An 18,120-nucleotide genomic window follows, 5' to 3' on the forward strand; every position below is an offset into this window, starting at 1 on the left:
TCAAGTGAGGGAAGACAGCCAATCTGAGGTGAGAAGATATGAAATAACTGTCCTCAAAAATGGGAAAGTTAATGACTACTAAAGAAGTGTAGTAGAATCAGGTGCTCATTTTACAATTTATGGTCATCATTTAAACTAAGTTCAGTCAACAGAGTTAGCTGATTCTCTCTAGCCAGGGTCGGTTGGTTAGGTACAGGCAAGGATTCAGTACGGGGCTGGGTTTAATCAGGCTTGGAGTTCTGCCAGGTCAGGGAGAGGCGCTGCAAGAAAGCGGAAATACTGCCAGTCTTTGTAATCTAAGCTTGGGAGAAGGAAAGCAAGGGCAGGAGTGGGAAAAGGACAAGCCGCCATAGGATACATACTGGTAACTGCCTCCTTCATTTTGCTTTACTGTTAAGAGTAGTATCTCAACCGGAAGAGCTAATATTTTCTCTTTGAAATTTAGCTAGAATGTTATCATACTGGTGGAATTTACTTAAATCTTATTCTGTTAAGTTTTAAAAATAATCAAATCGATAATTTCTTAAAGCAATTTATTCATTTTTTGCTATTTACTTGGAATTTAAAAAGGGAATTGATTTAAGCCTCTGGGCTGTACCAACTGTAAATAATTTAAAACATTTTAACTGGGGAAAATTTCAAACACATACAAAAGTAGAGAGAATAGTGTAATGTATCCCCATGTATCTATCACCCAGATTCAACAATTATCAACATTCTGCCGTTCTTACTTCATCTTGCCCTCCCTCTTTTTCCTGGAGTATTTTATAGCAAATCCCAGGCATCATAACATTTCACCTGTAAATACTTGGCATGTATTACTAAGAGAGAAGGACTTAAAAACCAGACAAACATAATCATAATGCCATTATCATGCCCAACAAAATTAACAATAGCTTAATATAATTTAATACCTAGTTGAAGTTTAATTTTCTCCATCTCCAAAGTGTCTTTTTATAATTGGTTATAATAAAGGCTTGTATGGTCAAATTTGTCTGGGAAATAGTACCCCTCCACAAATATTTAGTGACACTATGTGCCAGATATTGTCTGCTAGGCAGGCAGTGGGGTCTGCAGTGACAAACTGTACTATTCCACCTCCGTGACAACAGGTGATTAATTGGCTACCCCATATCAGCTGCCTCAAGGCACAATGATAGGTGGGACTCTCATAAAAATATCTAACTTGGCAATAGCTCTTCAGAGATGCAAATGGTTATGGGGCCTTAATGTTAGCCAGAGCTCTGACTCAGGGAGGCATCTCCACTGTAACTCTCTTGCTACCCTCGGGTGCGTTATTCTAGCACTGCCAGGAATGGTTGTAAATAAGAGTAAATAGTAATTATTCAGCATCCCCTATATAAAACATACTGTACTTAGTGCAGTAAAGACTTCCAAGGTAGATGGATAAGATCCCTGTTCAAGGAACTTAACTTTTAGTGGAGAAGATAACATACACACACAAATAACCAGAGTACAAGGCGGAAGCCTGCAAGTGCTCAGAGTACTTGAAATTAAACTACTTTAAAAGCACAGAGGGTTCCTGGGATTACTGGGGTGTGGACCTGCGGCCAGGGGAAGGAAGAGGAGACGAGGCACCAAGACAGTGATGACATTTCAGATGGACTCTGAAAAGTACTAAGAAATTATTCATGAAGATAAAGGACAGAGAAGGGATCTGAGGCCAAAGGGCCAAAATTAGCAAAGGGACAAAGATGGAGAAAGGTAGCAAGTGCTCAGGGACCAGTCCAATTTGGATGTAGCCTTGGATAAAAGATTCCAGTCAGCCTGCAAAAAGCCTAAGGGATTTAAGCTAAGGATTTAAGGCTTTCTTTATGAAGTATTGGGGAGCCATTAAGATCAGAGCCCAGAAATATCTCCAGACACTGCTTTATCATTCAACCCCAAGAGGTACCTGGGCACTGGTTATTTTGTTTAAACCATTTAAAAATATTTGTGATGGCTGATTTAGGCATTCACTCAGCATAAATACTACAGCTTGCAGAACAAATCTCGAGTATACATTAGTATTAGACAGGAAAATTCCACCAGAATCTAGTATAGAACGTCAATCCCAAATTGAATCCCCACATTTTCCCCCAACATTTTGCAGCCTCAGAGTCAAAGACCTCACCGGTTTTGAAACAGAACACTGCTACAACAGTGATCAATAAAGGAACGCCCATACTAGATCAGGGCTAATTATAAAAATTTATCCACGGGGGTGGTCCCCTAAAACTCATCCTTTCTTCTAGGTCCCCCAATAAAGTAGCAAGAGATCTTGGGGCGCTATTACAGTTTACCGAAGTGTTACTGTTTGGAATTTCCCAGAAGCCAAGGCAGTTACTTCTGCGACTGCCTAACAATTAATCGGCATTGGACACAGCATTCCTTGAGCTTTCTGGGCCTGCATTTCCTAATTGATGCCTCGGGAAGTATCACAGAGTACTTCAATAAAACCAAACCAAACAAACCCTTTTGGAGCCGAGACCTATGTGAGCCCTTAGAAAAGTCAGTCTCAAAATAAGGTGACGACTATGGCTCCCTTTCCGTCTTGCAGAGTTGGAGGGACCGTCGTGAACCAAATCTACTGGCCCAGGGGCGGGCTCGGTCCCTTCCCACCGCGTCTCCCTAAGGCCGCTCGTCCCTACCCCTCCCGCCACCGGCCTGAGCCATCAGCCCCGTACCCTCAGGTTAGCCCGGAGGCCCAGACTCTTGGCCAAGTTCTGCAGGTCACTGTACTTGAAGGAGTCCAGCTCCTCCAGGGAGGGGACGGTCATCGCGTTCTGTAAGCCAGGCGACCACGCAGACAATCGACGCTCCGTTCAAATCTCTGGCGCCACTATAAACGTTGACCTCGCCGAGTTTTATAGACAGTTTAAATCAAGGGTGCTGCACTTCCATTGGTTAAAAATGCCTAGGAGGCGGGGTTTCCTGGCGTTGGCCAATAGAAAAGCTAAGCCTCCCTATTAGACGCACGTTCTTCCCCACCCCCACAACACGTAGGCGTCGAAGGGCGTGTCCAGGCAACGAGCGCGCCTCAGAGCCTCACGATGTCCAATGAGGACGCAGGAACAGTGCTTGGGGCGGGGCCTGGTGCCAGTTCGAAACGGAGGCGCCGCTGCAGGAAGATGGCGGCTCGGCCGCGGCGGCATCGCTCGCGGTATGCGAAGCTGCCCCGGGGTGACTTTTGTGAGGGCGCTAGGAAGGCGACGGACGAACCTTCCTTAACGACTTCCATGGAGTGGGACACGCAGGTGGTGAAAGGGTCCTCGCCGCTGGGCCCTGCAGGGCCGGGGGCGGAGGACCTGCCATCCAGCCCGCGGTTGCCGTCGTGGCTGCAGCCGGAGAGGTGCGCCGTGTTCCAGTGCGCGCAGTGCCACGCCGTGCTGGCTGACTCGGTGCACCTCGCCTGGGACCTGTCGCGGTCCCTCGGGGCCGTGGTCTTCTCCAGTGAGTGGGGGCGGCATCTGGGGAGGGCGGAGGAGGGCCGGAGAGGGTGTTCCCGCTTTTTCACCAGGTGGCGGAGAGCCGGCTGGAGAAGAAAACTGCATGAGAATTTGGAAGGAAATTAACCCCTTTGCTGGGGCTGGGGGCAACTTTTCTTGATTTTTGTGGTCATGATGAGTCTGAAGGGGAAGCGTTTTCCCTTTCAAGGCCTCACAGGTACTCATTCTGACTTGTGTTTGTGTTCCCAGGAGTCACAAACAACGTGGTTTTGGAAGCTCCCTTCCTAGTTGGCATTGAAGGTTTACTGAAAGGCAGGTATGTACTGAGACTTCTCGATCTGAGAATTCGCGATCGATTACCTATCCGTCTTTAGTCCTTGACTTAATGAGACCGAGCAGCGTGGAACCGACATGCACCAGTGTTCCTATCTTGCGCTAAAAGAAACGTTTATTCCATCCATTCACTGTATTTATTTATTTTGAGGAAGATTAGTCCTGAGCTACCATCTGCTGCCAATCCCCCTCTTTTTTTTTTAAATTTTTTGAGTTAATGATAGGTTACAATCTTGTGAAATTTCAGTTGTATATTATTGTCTGTCAGTCGTGTTGTAGGTGCAACCCTTCACCCTTTGTGCCCACCCCCCATCCCCCCTTTCCCCTGGTAGCCACTAATCTGTATTCTTTGTCCACAGGTTTAAAGTCCTCATATGAGTGGAGTCATACAGAGCTTGTCCTTCTCTGTCTGGCTTATTTCTCTTAACATAATTCCCTCAAGGTCCATCCATATTGTTGCAAATGGGACGATTTTGTTCTTTTTTATGGCTGAGTAGTATTCCATTGTATATACATACCACATCTTCTTTATCCAATCATCTGTTGATGGGCACTTAGGTTGCTTCTGCATCTTGGCGATTGTAAATAATGCTGCACCAATCCCCCTCTTTTTGCTGAGGAAGATTGGCCCTGAGCTAACATCTGTGCCCATCTTCCTGTTTTATATGTGGGACTGCCTGCCACAGCATGGCTTGATGAGCTGCGTATAGGTCCGTGCCGGGGATCAGAACTGGGGAACCTGGGGCCACCTAAGCGGAACCTGGGAACTTAACAGCCACTGGGCTGTCCCCCATTCAGTGTATTTAAAGGATGCTCCTTTTACCTCTTTGAGTCTGTTACGGAAACCGAAGTGGGTTTGCCTCTGGGCGAGTCAAATCAGACTCTCCACCAGAAGTAGTTGTGTCACAAAGTAAGGTGTATTTGCAGAAAATAGGAGACCATGCGGAATCACTTCCAGAGTCGAGGAGTCCCTGAACAAAGGGAAGCAGGGACCTTTTATTTCAGATGAGAAATGAATATTCAAAAAGGAGAAGTGGGCATTTACATGCACAGGCTTGGTTGGAAAACGTGCTTCCACTTACACTGCAGGTTATGGGAATAAGGCTTAAGCTCCTCCTGGAGAGATCTTAGCAATAAAAGTGAGGCAGAGGTCATAGGCGGAGCTCTCTGGTGAGGCTTGGTCTGGTTCATTGTGGTTGGTGATTGCATCTCCTTACCATAACAAAAGGGGGAAAAAAATGATTTGGAAAAACAGTTAAATGCTTCCAAACCCACCCTTGAGTTCCTTGGGGCAGCTAGGCGGGTGACAAGTCTTGTTACAATCTTGATGTGTTAATGAAATGGAAAAGTTGTGTTTATGTGTAGCTTTTAAAATCTTTCTGAGGGTCACATCTCCATAGTGGCTTGTGCAAGTGCAGTGAGGCTTTCAGTGTACAGTGAGAATCACTGACTATAGACTACAATCCTTTGAGATAACTAGGACTTTTAATTTTGCGCTTACACTGGAGTTTGTGATAAGCTACAGCAGGACTAACTCTGCTGCAACCCTGGAAACTGGGGAAAAACACAAGTTGAATGATATGTACTTGAATACTGCCTGGTAAACTTTGCATCTTGCCTGTACCATGATTTATAAGTGACAACAAAGTACTCAGTGAATTTAGTATTACAAGGCTTCTCAATTTGTGTGTGTGTGTGTGTGTGTGTGTGAGGAAAATTCACCCTGAGCTAACATCCGTTGCCAATCGTCCTCTTTTTTTTTTTTCTTTTGCTTGAGGAACAGTAGCCTTGAGCTAACATCCAGGCCAGTCTTCCTCCACGTTGTATGTGGGACACCTCCACAGCATGGCTGATGAGTGGAGTAGGTCCATGTCTGTGCTGCTGAAGCAGAGCAGCAGAACCTTAACCACTCGGACACGGGGCCAGTCCCCAAAGCTCCTCAAGTTTGAGTGTTGTCTTTAACAGCCAGACAATTCATTCTGACCACAGTTTGGTTCTAAGTTTTAGGGGTAAAGTATAGGCATTCTTAGTTGCTTTACTCAGTAACCAGGAAGAGTTCTGTAGCCCCTCTTTCCCCACTGAAAGACACTAACTCCCTTCCTTATGGGAGTGTCCTTTTCCCACCCAAAGGGAACAGAGAGGGAAGGGCTGGTGGTCTGCTTGGAACTGGGTCATTTGGGGCCAGAGGCAAAAGCTCTCTGAATATCTCCTTAGGCCTGTGCCATCCAACACTGTAACCATTAGCCACATGAGCTGTTGAGCACTTAAAATGTGGCCATTCTGAATTGAGATGCTGTGAGGGTAGCCTTAGTACAAAAAAATTAATAATTTAAAAATGTTGATCACATGTCGAAATAATGTTCTTGATATATTGGGTAGCATAAAATATATTAAAAGTAATTTCATGTGTTTAAGAAATGTTTTTAATGAGACAAATAGAAAATTTAAAGTTACTTATGTGGCTCATATTGTTTTCCTATTGGACATTACTGATCTGATGGTTTATCAAACACTGGAGGGAAAGCCCCATGTTTCTGTATTTATGGAATAAGGAGAGCCACGGGACTTAGCAGTGATGAGGATTTTAGGCTGGTTAATTTTAAAACTGCAGATGAGAAGCAGGCTCCGAGGAGTGGAATTTGCTTGCCCTCTGATGAGAGACATTTGCATTTGTGAAGGAAATCTCCATGCCTCCCCCTCTGCACCAGGAGGAAGCGGGGATGGCCTTATCTCTGGAAACTCTTAATGGGGAAGGCAAGGACTTAAGTTGGTTACTGTCTGGCAACCTCATGTAACTGATTTAGGGTGGTGGCTTCTGGCCTTTACTTAATCCGATTTGATTCTTATCTAAAAGTTGTGAGACCACCCAATGGCCAGACCCCACCTACACTGATACCATTTTAACTTTTCTGCATGTTCTTTCCTTTGTCTTGTAAAGAGATGGCTCACATACCTATGCCTTAAATTTAGCCTTACTCTCCACCCATGTTGGCAGCAGTAGTGGGGGCAGCAGCAGCACCTCCTCCTGCCTGTGGGCCCTGTCCCCACGCAGCAGCTCTGACTGCCCATGGGTCCTGTCCCCATGCTATTCCACACTATTCTCTAAATAAAAGAGCACTACTGCCACATCTTAAGAGTCCAAAAAATGTTTCTTTCGACTCCTCGGCTCACCGACCCCACATCAGCAGGAAGAGATATGTTACCCGGAATTGGCTGTGCAGTTCTGGAGGGTGAAAAGTCCCAAGAGCTGCTGGAGACGGGAGAGGCAGTGGTTTAGTTCTAGTCCAAGGCGCAGGCCTGAGAACGGACAACCAAAGATGTAAGTTCCAGTCCAAGAGCCAGCAGACTCGAGACCTAGAAGACCTGACATTTCGGTTCAAGTCCAAAGGCAGGAAAAAAGACCAGTGTCCCAGCTCAGCGCAGTCAGGTGGGAGGACTCCCTGTTACTCATGAGAGGGTCAGCCTTTTGTTCTGTTCAGGCCTTTAACTGATTAAATGAGGGCCACCCATGTTAGGGAGGGCAATCTGATTAACTCACTACTGATTCAAATGGTAATCTCATTAAAAACACCCTCAGAAACACGTTGGGAATGATGTTTGACAGAATGACTGGGCACCCTGTGGCCCAGTCAAGTTGATACATAAAATTTAACCATCAGTTGTTAACTTGGCTCTCACATGCATATCCTAAAACCGTACTTAATCTCCAAATAAAGACAATAACAAGGTCATAATTCTGCCTAACTTGTTACAACCATCCTGTGCATAACTGAGTACACACTAACCCCTTCTCCACAAAAGGAGGTAAAGTCTTTAAGTGATGTTTACTTTTTCTTTGCTATCTCATAACTTAAATGCTATGATGTGAAATTAACAATACTTAAATACTATGATAAAAAGGCAGTACATCTTATATTACGTGATGAGGGAATAAGAGAGGGAAGAAGACAGACATAAACACACATATACATACCCACATATTTATAACAAAATAGGGAGGAAATACTCATGACGTTACAGTCCTCGCTTCTGTAACTCGTCCTGTGGTCATAGCTGGTGTTCGTAACTTCCTTCTTCCACTACCCGTTGTGTATTCCTTCTGCCTCCAGCAGGCATCCAGCTGGTCACAGCTCTTTACCTGGCGTGGTGATGCAAACCTTCATTCCTGAAGGACCTGAGCCATTAGCAGACTAATGTTCAATGAAATATTTGCTTTGTATTGCCTGCATAGGCATAATTTGGGGATTTCTTTACATTTTGCTCTGTGCCATACATTCGTTTCTGTGAGGTACTGTAGATACTGTGCTTTGTGTGATCTAATTAATTCCAACATAGGAATTAATTCAAATTAACGCAACTTTATTTCATGGCTCGCTTTTTGGTTACCGTATTCACAAAGATACAGTACTACATGTGTGGTGTGAGACTTCATTTACCAATAAATTTAGTATGTTTTATTGCTTGCTCTTTTTTAGTATCCATTGACATGAATCTTTCTTTTTTGCCCTGTGGCTTTTATACTCTATTAATAGAATTTTGATGCATAGCATATTATATTTATACAAATAACTTTTCCCTTACCAAACCACTTTAACGTTCCTTTCAGTACATGTCTGATGAAACATAATTTTTTCTTAAAACATTTCTTTGTAATATTTGGATATGGCTTATATATATATAGCAGCAAGTGGCTGGTAAGTGACCTACCCAAGTGGTATAACTAGAACTGAAATCAACATTTCCTGATCCTCATCCAGTAATCTTTCAGAGGATAAAGGAAAAGAAAATAGCTGGCTTGCTAGGGTATTAGAATTCCTTTCCTTTTCTTTTCTTTTCTTTCTTTTTTCTTTCTTTTTCTTTCTTTTTGTCTGGGTAATTTTTTTAAGTTAATTTTTTGTAATATCTGCAAAAGAAAAGGCCTGATTTGAGTTCTATTAATAAATTGTTTAGTAAGCCCCAATCAACTTGATTAATATACTTCAACTGGAAATTGGTTTAATGGTAACTAATTTATTTGGTCATGTGTAGTTTTCTAGGTTTAAATGTTAATCTGATGAGTTACCTGTTTTTCTGCTTTTCAGATGTAAATTACTTTTCTCTATTGAACTGACAGTTGTACATCCGTGATTGCTTTTGTGGCTAGCATCCTCAAAGGTCTCTGCCATTTAAGGTGTGATTATATTAAAATCTGAGTTAACCTTTCTTTTTTTTTTTTTTGAGGAAGATCAGCCCTGAACTAACATCTGCTGCCAATCCTCCTCTTTTTGCTGAGGAAGACTGGCCCTGAGCTAACATCCGTGCCTATCTTCCTCTACTTTTTTATATGTGAGACGCCTACCATGGCATGGCTTGCCAAGCTGGTGCCACGTTCACACCTGGGACCTGGGATCTGGGCTACCGAACTCCGGGCTGCCAAAGTGGAATGTGCGCACTTAACTGCTTTCCCACCAGGCCAGCCCCATGAGTTAACCTTTTCTGACATTTCTTCAGTCTCATTCCTGTTATAAGTGTAGTTTTTAGGAGTGCGTTCAGAGACTGATGATTTTGTCTTTGTTCTCTTATTTTCTTTCTAACCCATATTCTGGTTTTATTCCCAGCACTTACAACCTTTTATTCTGTAGTTCCTGTGGGATTCCCATTGGTTTCCATCTGTATTCTACCCATGCTGCCCTGGCCGCCTTGAGAGGTCACTTCTGCCTTTCCAGCGACAAGATGCTGTGGTGAGTAGACTTAGGTATTCGTTATCAAATAAATTTTAAAAGATCTTCCAGAAAAGGCAGAATATTTATATCAAAGAAGATGCTAGAGCCAGGCACTGTCTTTTACAAAAAAGATGGCAGTGGGACCAAAATATAATCTCATAACATTATGATAACTTTAGATGCCTTAGAATCATACCATGTCTTAATAATCATACCATGGAATAATTGAGAGGATATTCTTTCATTGTAAAAACTTCTGGAAGGTAGGCTTTTGCAAAATAATGTAGTGGACACTTTTTGGGTTTGTGCCCAGCTCCTGTCGCCCCGCCATAGGCTGTGGCCATGTTTGTATCATGAGATACCACTCCCAGGTGATGGCATCAAGAATGGATGCCTGACCTAAGCTAAGCCAATCAGGCTTTCTACCCTAGGAATTTGAAAGAAAGACCCAGAGGCGTAGGTCATTTGTAGATGGTCTGGTTGAAGTTGGGACATAAAAGCTGTAGCTGGGTTTAGGGTAGCGATTTTCTGTTATGCATGTAGATGCAGAGAAAGAAGAGTGAAGCAGATACGCAGAGAAAAGTGAAAAATAAGGACCATGTGGCCTCACAGAGTCAGAAAAAGTACACTACTGGCTGTTCCTTCTCCTGAATTACTTTGGATATTTCTTTACCTTCCTAGTAAATTCTGCATTTTACTTAGGCTTTTTTGTTTATTATAACAAACTGAAGCATCCAACAAAGTCTTTTCTTGACCATTAAAAACAAAAAATCAAAAATAGCCATGATGACCTAGTTTGTGCCAGAAGTTGTACTTATCTCACTCAGTTCTTAATATAAGAAAATTGGGGCTCAGAGAGGTGGAGGAGCTGAGATTTGAATCCATGTTTTAACTCCAAAGCTCATTTTCTTTTCATAAAACAAAGTTTCCTTTTTCTGTCTCTTTTTTTTTTTTTTTAAAACCTTGGCACCTGAGAAGGCATCTGTTGCCAATCTTCTTTTTTTTTTCTTTTCTTCTTCTTCTCCCCGAATCCCTCAGGACATAGTTCATAGTTGTAGGTCCTTCTAACTCTGCCATGTTGGCCGCCACCTCAGCGTGGCTTGCTAGGCGGTGCTAGGTCCGTGCCCAGGATCCGAACCAGCCTGGACCTCTGAACCAGAGCGTGTGAACTTCACTTGGCCATGGGGCCGGCCTCCTTTTTCTCATTTGATGTGCTTAGATAAGTGTTTCTAGCTGAGTTATGGATGACTAAACAAACTTAGAAATAAAGCCCCTCCTTTACCCTGAGGTTGTTCTGTGTGCATTAGGTATACCATTTGTTGTTCTCTGCAGATTTTCAATAGGAAATATAGACTTAGATGGATTGATATTTTACTCTTAATTTCTAGTTTCTTTTTAAATAATTTCTATTTAGAATTAAGTTTAAAGAGGGAGGAAAGAAGTATGCCTAAATGTGTGCATTAGTAACCTCAAATCTTTTTTAGAAACAGTTATAAGTAATTGTTCCAGCAGACCTATAATTGAGTTTTTGCTTAAGGAAGTAAGCTTTGTAACAAAAATTTTTAATGTAAATTTGAAAAGCATTGTGGGATTTTAAGTAATTTCTTAATCTTTAAAATAAGGGCTTGGACTCAAAGGTTGGTATATTCTTCTTGATTAAGTAGAAATTAGTAAAGTATAGGTAGCATGAGTCTTGGAAGATAATAAATCTATGTCTATGTGTATCAGTTAGAATGAATTTGGTTGCTGGTAACAGAAAACTTGACTAACAGTGGCTTTAATAAGTGAGGAGTGGGGGCAGTTGGCCACTCTAGGAGTCTTGTGGTGGCTCAGTCGTGACAGTGCTCTGAGTCAGCATCTCTGGCTCTCTTGGCCTTTTCCTCTTGGATGCAAGATGGCGGCTGCAATTATAAGCATTATATCCATAGATAGTAGCATCTCCAACTGGAAGGAAAAGGATATGGAAAGTGTGGGAACCCGGGGAATGGTCTCCTTTTACCAGCAGACATTTCCTTATTATTGGCCAGAACTATGTCACATGGTTGCTGGTCACCTTAAGCTGGGAGAGCAAATATGTGACAATAGGGAATAAGGTTGCCACAGTTGGCTTAGAACAGCTATGATTCATTTCTTAGGACTGCGCACACTGCTGCCCTACACAAAATCTGGGTTCTGTTCATAAGAAAGAAGTGAAGAATGGCTACCTAGTAGGCAACCAATGTATTTGTCACAATGCGATTACTTCTAACTGTGCTACAAGATCTGGTGGAGTGTGACACTTAAACTCATCGTGATTTTTCATATGACCCTAGTTTTTGTCTTCAGTTTGTCCTGGGATAATTTTGTCTCATGTATTCCTGGCTGGCAAGGGGTGGGACGAGACACTGAGTCTCTCTGATGATTTGTTAATTGAGAATTTGTTTTTTCTACAAAATACATTATGAATTTTGAAACGGAAATCGATAAGAAGGCCCTCTTTGCTTGACAGATACTGTCAGGCAAGTTTGGTTCATTGATAATCTTAACTGTGGTATGGAACTAATATTTTCTCTATTTTCTATCTAGCTACCTCTTAAAAACAAAAGCAATAGTGAATGCATCTGAGATGGATATTTACAACGTACCTCTACCAGAAAAGGTTGCAGAGGTAAGGTTTCATGATGGTTGTGTGTTTCCTTTAATATAGACAACTCTTGATAATTTCTACCAATGAACTTAAGAGCATTTAAATGGTGTGACACTCCAATAACCTTTATACTTGGTTTGGCATTCCTTATTGACTTTATGACACAAAGCAAAATATTGAAGCCATATGCAAAGTCTAGTTCAGGAGGAGGTGGAAAGCTGCTCAGCTCCTGCATTCCTGTACTCTCTTCTCTGTGCTGGGAGTGGACACCATCGTCTTTCGTAGATCTGTCCTCTTTGCAAGCACCTTATGCTTAGTTATCTCAGAGGAAAAAGTAGTAAAACAATCATTAAGAATTCTTACTTAAATGGGTTTTACTAGTGGTTGATGGCTTTGAGTTGAAGAGAGCAACTTTGTTTTGGTAGCCTGCGAACTCATTCTGAATAGAAACTGGCCCATAGCTTTACTACCTTCAGAAGAACAAACTTAGAATTTAGTGTTGGTTTTGTTTTTAGTAGCATTAATAGTTTATTCCTTGCTAATTACACATTTGGTAACCAGTGGCATTTATTTTTCAGTTTAAGTACTTTTTAGTACAGGGGAACAGTGATTGCTTTTCCCCCCCATAATTAACCAAGCTCATGAAACCATGTTCCAAGTCAGGAGTTGGCGAACTTTTTCTGTAAAGGACCAGATGACAAATATTTTAAGCTTTGTGACCATTCAGTCTCAGCTACTCAAGTCTGCCATTATAGTGTAAGAGCAGCCATAGACAATGTATAAACAAAGGGGTTTGGCTGTGTTACAATAAAACTTTATTTACAAAGATGGACAGCCGGCTATCCTGCAGTTCATAGTTTGCCAACCCTTGCCCTAAGCTACTGAGGTGATGAGGGGTGGTCAGTAAATATTGTGATTAAATAATTGGTATGGGGGGCCGGCCCAGTGGTGCAGCGGTTAAGTTTGCACGTTCCACTTCAGCGGCCTGGGGTTTGCTGGTTCAGATCCCGGGTGTGGACATGGCAGCGCTTGTCAAGCCATGTTGTGGTAGGCGTCCCACATATAAAGTAGAGGAAGATGGGCACAGATGTTAGCTCAGGGCCAGTCTTCCTCAGCAAAAATGAGGAGGATTGGCAACAGATGTTAGCTCAGGGCTAATCTTCTCAAAAAAACCAAAAAAAATTGGTATGGGCAATAACTTTCAGAATGGTGGCCTGAGAAGCTCCATGGACTCCCCTCCCCAGCAAAACGGCCATAACTGGAGAAAGTTATAAAGAAAACAACCATCTTAAGTATGTGGAAATTTTCCTAAAGGCATAAAGCAAATGAAGAGACATTTACTCAAGAAAATCTCCTAAACCTTGGTAAGAACAGTGGAACCCTATGGCATTTCAGCCACATCTTGCTCCCTCCCTCCCACGCCCCTCCAGCTCAGAGGGAGAGAGGCTCCATCTGGGAAGATATAGCCAAGAACACAGGGATCTTTTTCCCCCAGCTACCAGAGGAGGGCTGTTTTTTCCCAGGAGGGGTAGGCTCCCAGCATCTCTCATTGGAAGCTCAATTCCAGGCAAGAACAGCCATTTGTAGTGTGCAAGCTCTGCCACAGGCATAGTAGCTAATAGTACTGGGAACCCATTCACCCTTGCCCCCCTTGCTCACAGGGCAGAGGTTTCTTGCTGGCAGAGGCAAGCTGAGAAGACCAGAAGCTGCCACCTCTGCCTAGCACCCTGTTTGTAAAAGGGGCGTCATTCTGAGAGACACTACCCCCACACCCAGCTTGGGAGCCCAGGTTAAGAGGCATATTGTAAAAGCAGAGCTCTGGAGCTCTCCCAAGGGAGCTGACATTGTTTGAAACAGTGTAGGGATGTTCAAGGGTGCTGCCCAAAACAATGGAGATTTTGGTGGTATGCAATTAAGAGGAAGCTGATAGTTCCAGACAGCAAGAAGCTAAACCATAGACTAGTTAGAAGTTTATAAGAGAGAATCAGGGAAGTAAACAACTAAGAAGAGTCCTCCTGGGGTTGGAACAAAAAAAGACTGGCCTTAATTTAGACTACCCCTACAAAGGAGTCTGAATTTGGATTAGACTGTGGAGCAATTTATGTCTCAGGTCGTTGTCATAAACTAGAGCAATCAGCCAGCATTAGCGAGGCTAACAGCTGGGTGTGATACCAACAGCAGTGGCAGACAGCTTACACAGATCAGAGAAGGGGACGGTCAAAAGAGAGCCTTGCTAAAACTGCTATCACCCTGGGTGACTGCACAAGCCCTAGGCTGTGTCCTCTGAGGAGTGGCATCAGAGGCTGCACGTTGTGGGGGAAATAGACAGCAGTAGAAGTCTAGCCAACTCACTGAACAGATAAGCAGACAACCACCAAGAAGAGTGGTGGTGTTAGCATCCAGAGTTGCTACAATATATTATCTAAAATGTCTATTTTTCAATAAAAAATTAGACATACACAGGATAAGAAACTGGCATCAGAAACTGCCTTCGGAAGGCCCAGCTGTTGGACTTAGCACACAGAGCCTTCAAAGCAGCTATGTTAAATATGTACAAAAATCTTTAGCTTACTTTTGAAGACCATTAGCAAAATATTGAAGAAAGAAAGGCATTTGTTACTGTAAACAAAGAAAAAAAGTTAGATTTTTCCACTGGAAGAGGAGGGGAAGGCTAGTTGGCGTTTCTGTGTCCACAGGCTCTTACCCTGCTTTATTCTTGTCTTCCTTCCCAATTTCTGGAGTTTCAACCTGGTGATAAGGGGTAGGAGGGAGGGAGATGGGAAGCAGTGATGCTCAGCAATGGCTGGTCTTTTTTCACATGAAACTTTATATTTAAGGATCTTGTGTTCTAGATTTGTTGTATAAAGTTCTTTCAGAAAGAGAACAAATGTGTTCATGAAGTGTGTTGAGACATTGCCAGCTCCCAATCAATAGCTTAAATTTGAAGTAGCTTCCAGAACTAGCAAATAGAGTTAAGCTTAAGATGCCCTGAAGTCTATATATTTCTCTTCCCAGCTGAAGGAGAAGATAATGTTAACACATACTCGCTTAAATGCACTGATGACAATTCTGAAGGAAGTGACTCCCGGCCAGTCCAAGCCAGAAAACTGATCCGACCAGAGCTTGAGTATCAGGGTCAGGCTTTCCTGCTGTCTTCAACAACACATGCTTTTTGATCATTTCTCAAGAAAGATCGACCTCAAGAATGGATGGCAAATGTGGATTATTCTGTTTACCTCCGGACTGATTTTCCAAATGATTTGTGAAGCTATTTCTAGAAGATGAGAAACTAAGGAGACTTCTGTCCAGGTTTCATAGCTATTTGCCTTAAGAACTTATTGTAGCTTCTTATCAAGTTTATAATACTTATTTCTGGAAACATCTTCAACTGCAAATTTAGGGATTAAAAGGCAGTGTCCCATGAGTGCTCTGATCTGAAGATGCGTGGTTGGTTTGAAAAGAGTTGTACTTAATGTTACTACTATTATTCCTACATGGGACAGTTGTTATATGAATACTGAAAAGTCATTTTTTTTGTATGTTAAATACAGGTACATACATATTCTGTAAGTTAATATTCAATAAGTTGACTGGATAATATACAAGTTCTCTTCAGTTGCAAGCTGAGCTTGACAGGGTATTAATGAAGCAATGATAAAACATCAAACATTGATAGAAATGCTGTTTTTTCATATTTTGCTTTACATAGCATTTGGCTCAGTAGCTTATCATATTATTCATTTAATAAATACAAGGTATTATGCTAAGCTGCTGGGGATAAACGGTAAGCAGAAACAGCCACTCTTCTATCGTAGTTTATAATCTTGTCGGAAATGGACATTCAGATAAGCACCTGAAGACATGTAAACTTATGACTGCAGTGAGGGTTTTGAAGAAAAGGGACATGGAGATGCAAGCACAGATAGCACGTAACTGACGTGGTCTGGGGGTCAGGGGAGGCCTCTGAGGAAGGGAAGTTTCAGCGGTGGTGGGAAAGACGAGGAGTTAATTAGGCGATGGAGGGAACAGCCTCTGCGCTGTGAGACCCTTAAGAGAAGGCCTGCAGGAGTTGCAACATTGGTCAGAAACCAGAGCGAGAAGGCCTTACTGGCCTCCTGAAGGATGTTTCTTTTTATTCCAAGAACCATGGGAAGCCCTTGAAGAATTTTAGAGGAGGAGGCCTATGACAGGATCAAATTTTCTTTTTTCAGAACCTCGTGGTTGTCCTGTGGGGAATAGGTGGGAGGGGCTGGCACTAGCACAATCAAGGGATGATCTAGTCGAGTGGTGGTGCAGAGAGAAGGCAACTTGGTCCAGGTGAGCTAGCAGATGTTTTTTATAGCAGATTCTTTCCCTTTTATACTGCATAAAGAATATTTTCCTTTAAAATATTTTAAACTGGAGAAAATTCTGGTTTGCTTAATGCTTTGGGGTTGCAAGGGTGAAGACTCTGGCAACAAACAGTACCAGAAAAGTTCTTAGTTACTTTCTGCTCCTAAAGAATAGGACTGAATAAAGTAATTCTATATTGAATCATCCACACACATTTTATTGTGTGTAGGCATGTCTGCCTCAACGTATTTCCTTTCTTTATCTAAATTAAAAAACTTAATGTCAAAACAAAACAAAGGCCAGCCCTGGTGGCCTAGTGGTTAAGTTTGGCACACTCCGCTTTGGAGGCCTGGGTTCAGTTCCTGAATGCAGAACCACACCACTTGTCTGTCAGTGGCCACGCTGTGGCACTGGCTCACATTTAAAAAAAAAAAAAAGAGGAAGATTGGCAACAGATGTTAACTCAGGGTGAATCTTCCTCAGCAAAACAAAACAAAAACCTTATATAGCTATTTCCTTTAACCTCTGGATTTGCCATTTTGGTAGACTTTCAGTAGAAAATGAAATGCTTGAACTTGACATCAAATTAAGCTGGCTGGTTCTTTCTTTTCCTTTTTCTCCCCAAATCCCCCCAGTACATAGTTGTATATTTTCAGTTGTGGGTGCTTCTAGTTCTGGCATGTGGGATGCCGCCTCAACATGGCTTGATGAGCAGTGCCATGTCCGTGCCCAGCATCCGAACAGGCGGAACTCTGGGCTGCCGAAGTGGAGTGTGCAAACCTAACCACTTGGCCACAGGGCCATGCTGGCTGGTTTTAAATAGATTTGTTTTCCTCCATAGCATGCTGGGAAGTGAGCAGACACTGGGGCCAAACTATTTGGATTCACATTGTGGCTTGGGTACTTAATAGCCATGAACTTGAAGAGTTTACTTAAACTCTTCTTGTGATATAAGGATTAAAAAATATCTGGGGCTAGAGTGAGGATTAAGAGTTCATGAATACATCTGATGTAATCAGACCAATGCTTAGCACGTAAATGGTGCTCAATAAATACTAGCTATTATAACCTTCGTGCAGGTGAATATACACCTATAGACATAAAGGCAATTATAGTTTTCATATTATTCTGCAACCTGCTTTTTGCACAAATGTCATGGACAACTTTCTATACTATACCAGCCCATACACAAATTATTTCATTTGTTTTAACACCTGCATATGATTCAATTATGTGAATATATCAAAATTTAACCATTCTTGTATTGGATCTTTGTACATATCTTTGCATATCTGTACCGATACTTATGTAGGAGTGATTCCTAAAGAGGGACAAAGTCAAAGGGCACGTACATTTACAACTTTGGTATTGTGCTTTCCATAAATATTAGGCTGATTGATACAAATGGTTGACTTTTACAAGCTTTAGGTGGTATAAGAGCTCGTCTGGAAGTCTAAGAGACATCAGTGAGAGACTGGCTGATAGTAACAGATTCTAAGACTACTACAGTTTGATACCATTTAACATTGTATATGCGTTGAATAAAAGTATTTTCAAAATTCCATGTAGTTATAAGAACAATAAAATTGCATAGTAAATGTCCCTGAGTTGTAAACTTTTGAGCTGCTTAATTAACGGCAGAAACATCTCCATTTTTGTAACCCTAACATCTGGCACA

General features: G+C 42.3%; 2 protein-coding genes across 10 annotated transcripts in view; one reads left to right on the plus strand and one right to left on the minus strand.

Annotated features, from left to right (window-relative positions):
• The window catches only part of NUSAP1 (nucleolar and spindle associated protein 1), a 29,437-nt gene extending 26,382 nt beyond the window's left edge, over window positions 1-3,055 (minus strand). For all 8 annotated transcript variants that reach the window (XM_070583908.1, XM_008539857.2, XM_070583906.1 and 5 more), the window contains exon 1: window positions 2,688-3,055. In XM_070583908.1, coding sequence (XP_070440009.1) covers window positions 2,688-2,780 — 93 coding nt within the window. In that variant the 5' untranslated portion in view covers window positions 2,781-3,055. The remainder of the gene's footprint in view (window positions 1-2,687) is intronic.
• On the plus strand, window positions 3,004-18,044 carry OIP5 (Opa interacting protein 5). Of its 2 annotated transcripts, XR_011529522.1 has the most exons (6): window positions 3,132-3,453; window positions 3,699-3,765; window positions 9,380-9,502; window positions 12,050-12,131; window positions 13,316-13,474; window positions 15,126-18,044. XR_011529522.1 is itself a non-coding variant. In XM_008539793.2 (5 exons), exons 1-5 carry the CDS (start codon window positions 3,054-3,056, stop codon window positions 15,219-15,221), a joined length of 768 nt encoding a protein of 255 aa, XP_008538015.1. In that variant the 5' UTR covers window positions 3,004-3,053; the 3' UTR covers window positions 15,222-18,044. The 2 variants fall into 2 exon arrangements, 1 of the variants encoding a protein (XP_008538015.1); XM_008539793.2 differs by lacking the exon at window positions 13,316-13,474 and having other exon boundaries at window positions 3,004-3,453.
• The last annotated feature ends 76 nt before the right edge of the window (window positions 18,045-18,120 follow it).

The sequence above is a fragment of the Equus przewalskii genome, chromosome 1 (genome assembly GCF_037783145.1).
Source record: "Equus przewalskii isolate Varuska chromosome 1, EquPr2, whole genome shotgun sequence".
NCBI lineage: Eukaryota > Metazoa > Chordata > Mammalia > Perissodactyla > Equidae > Equus > Equus przewalskii.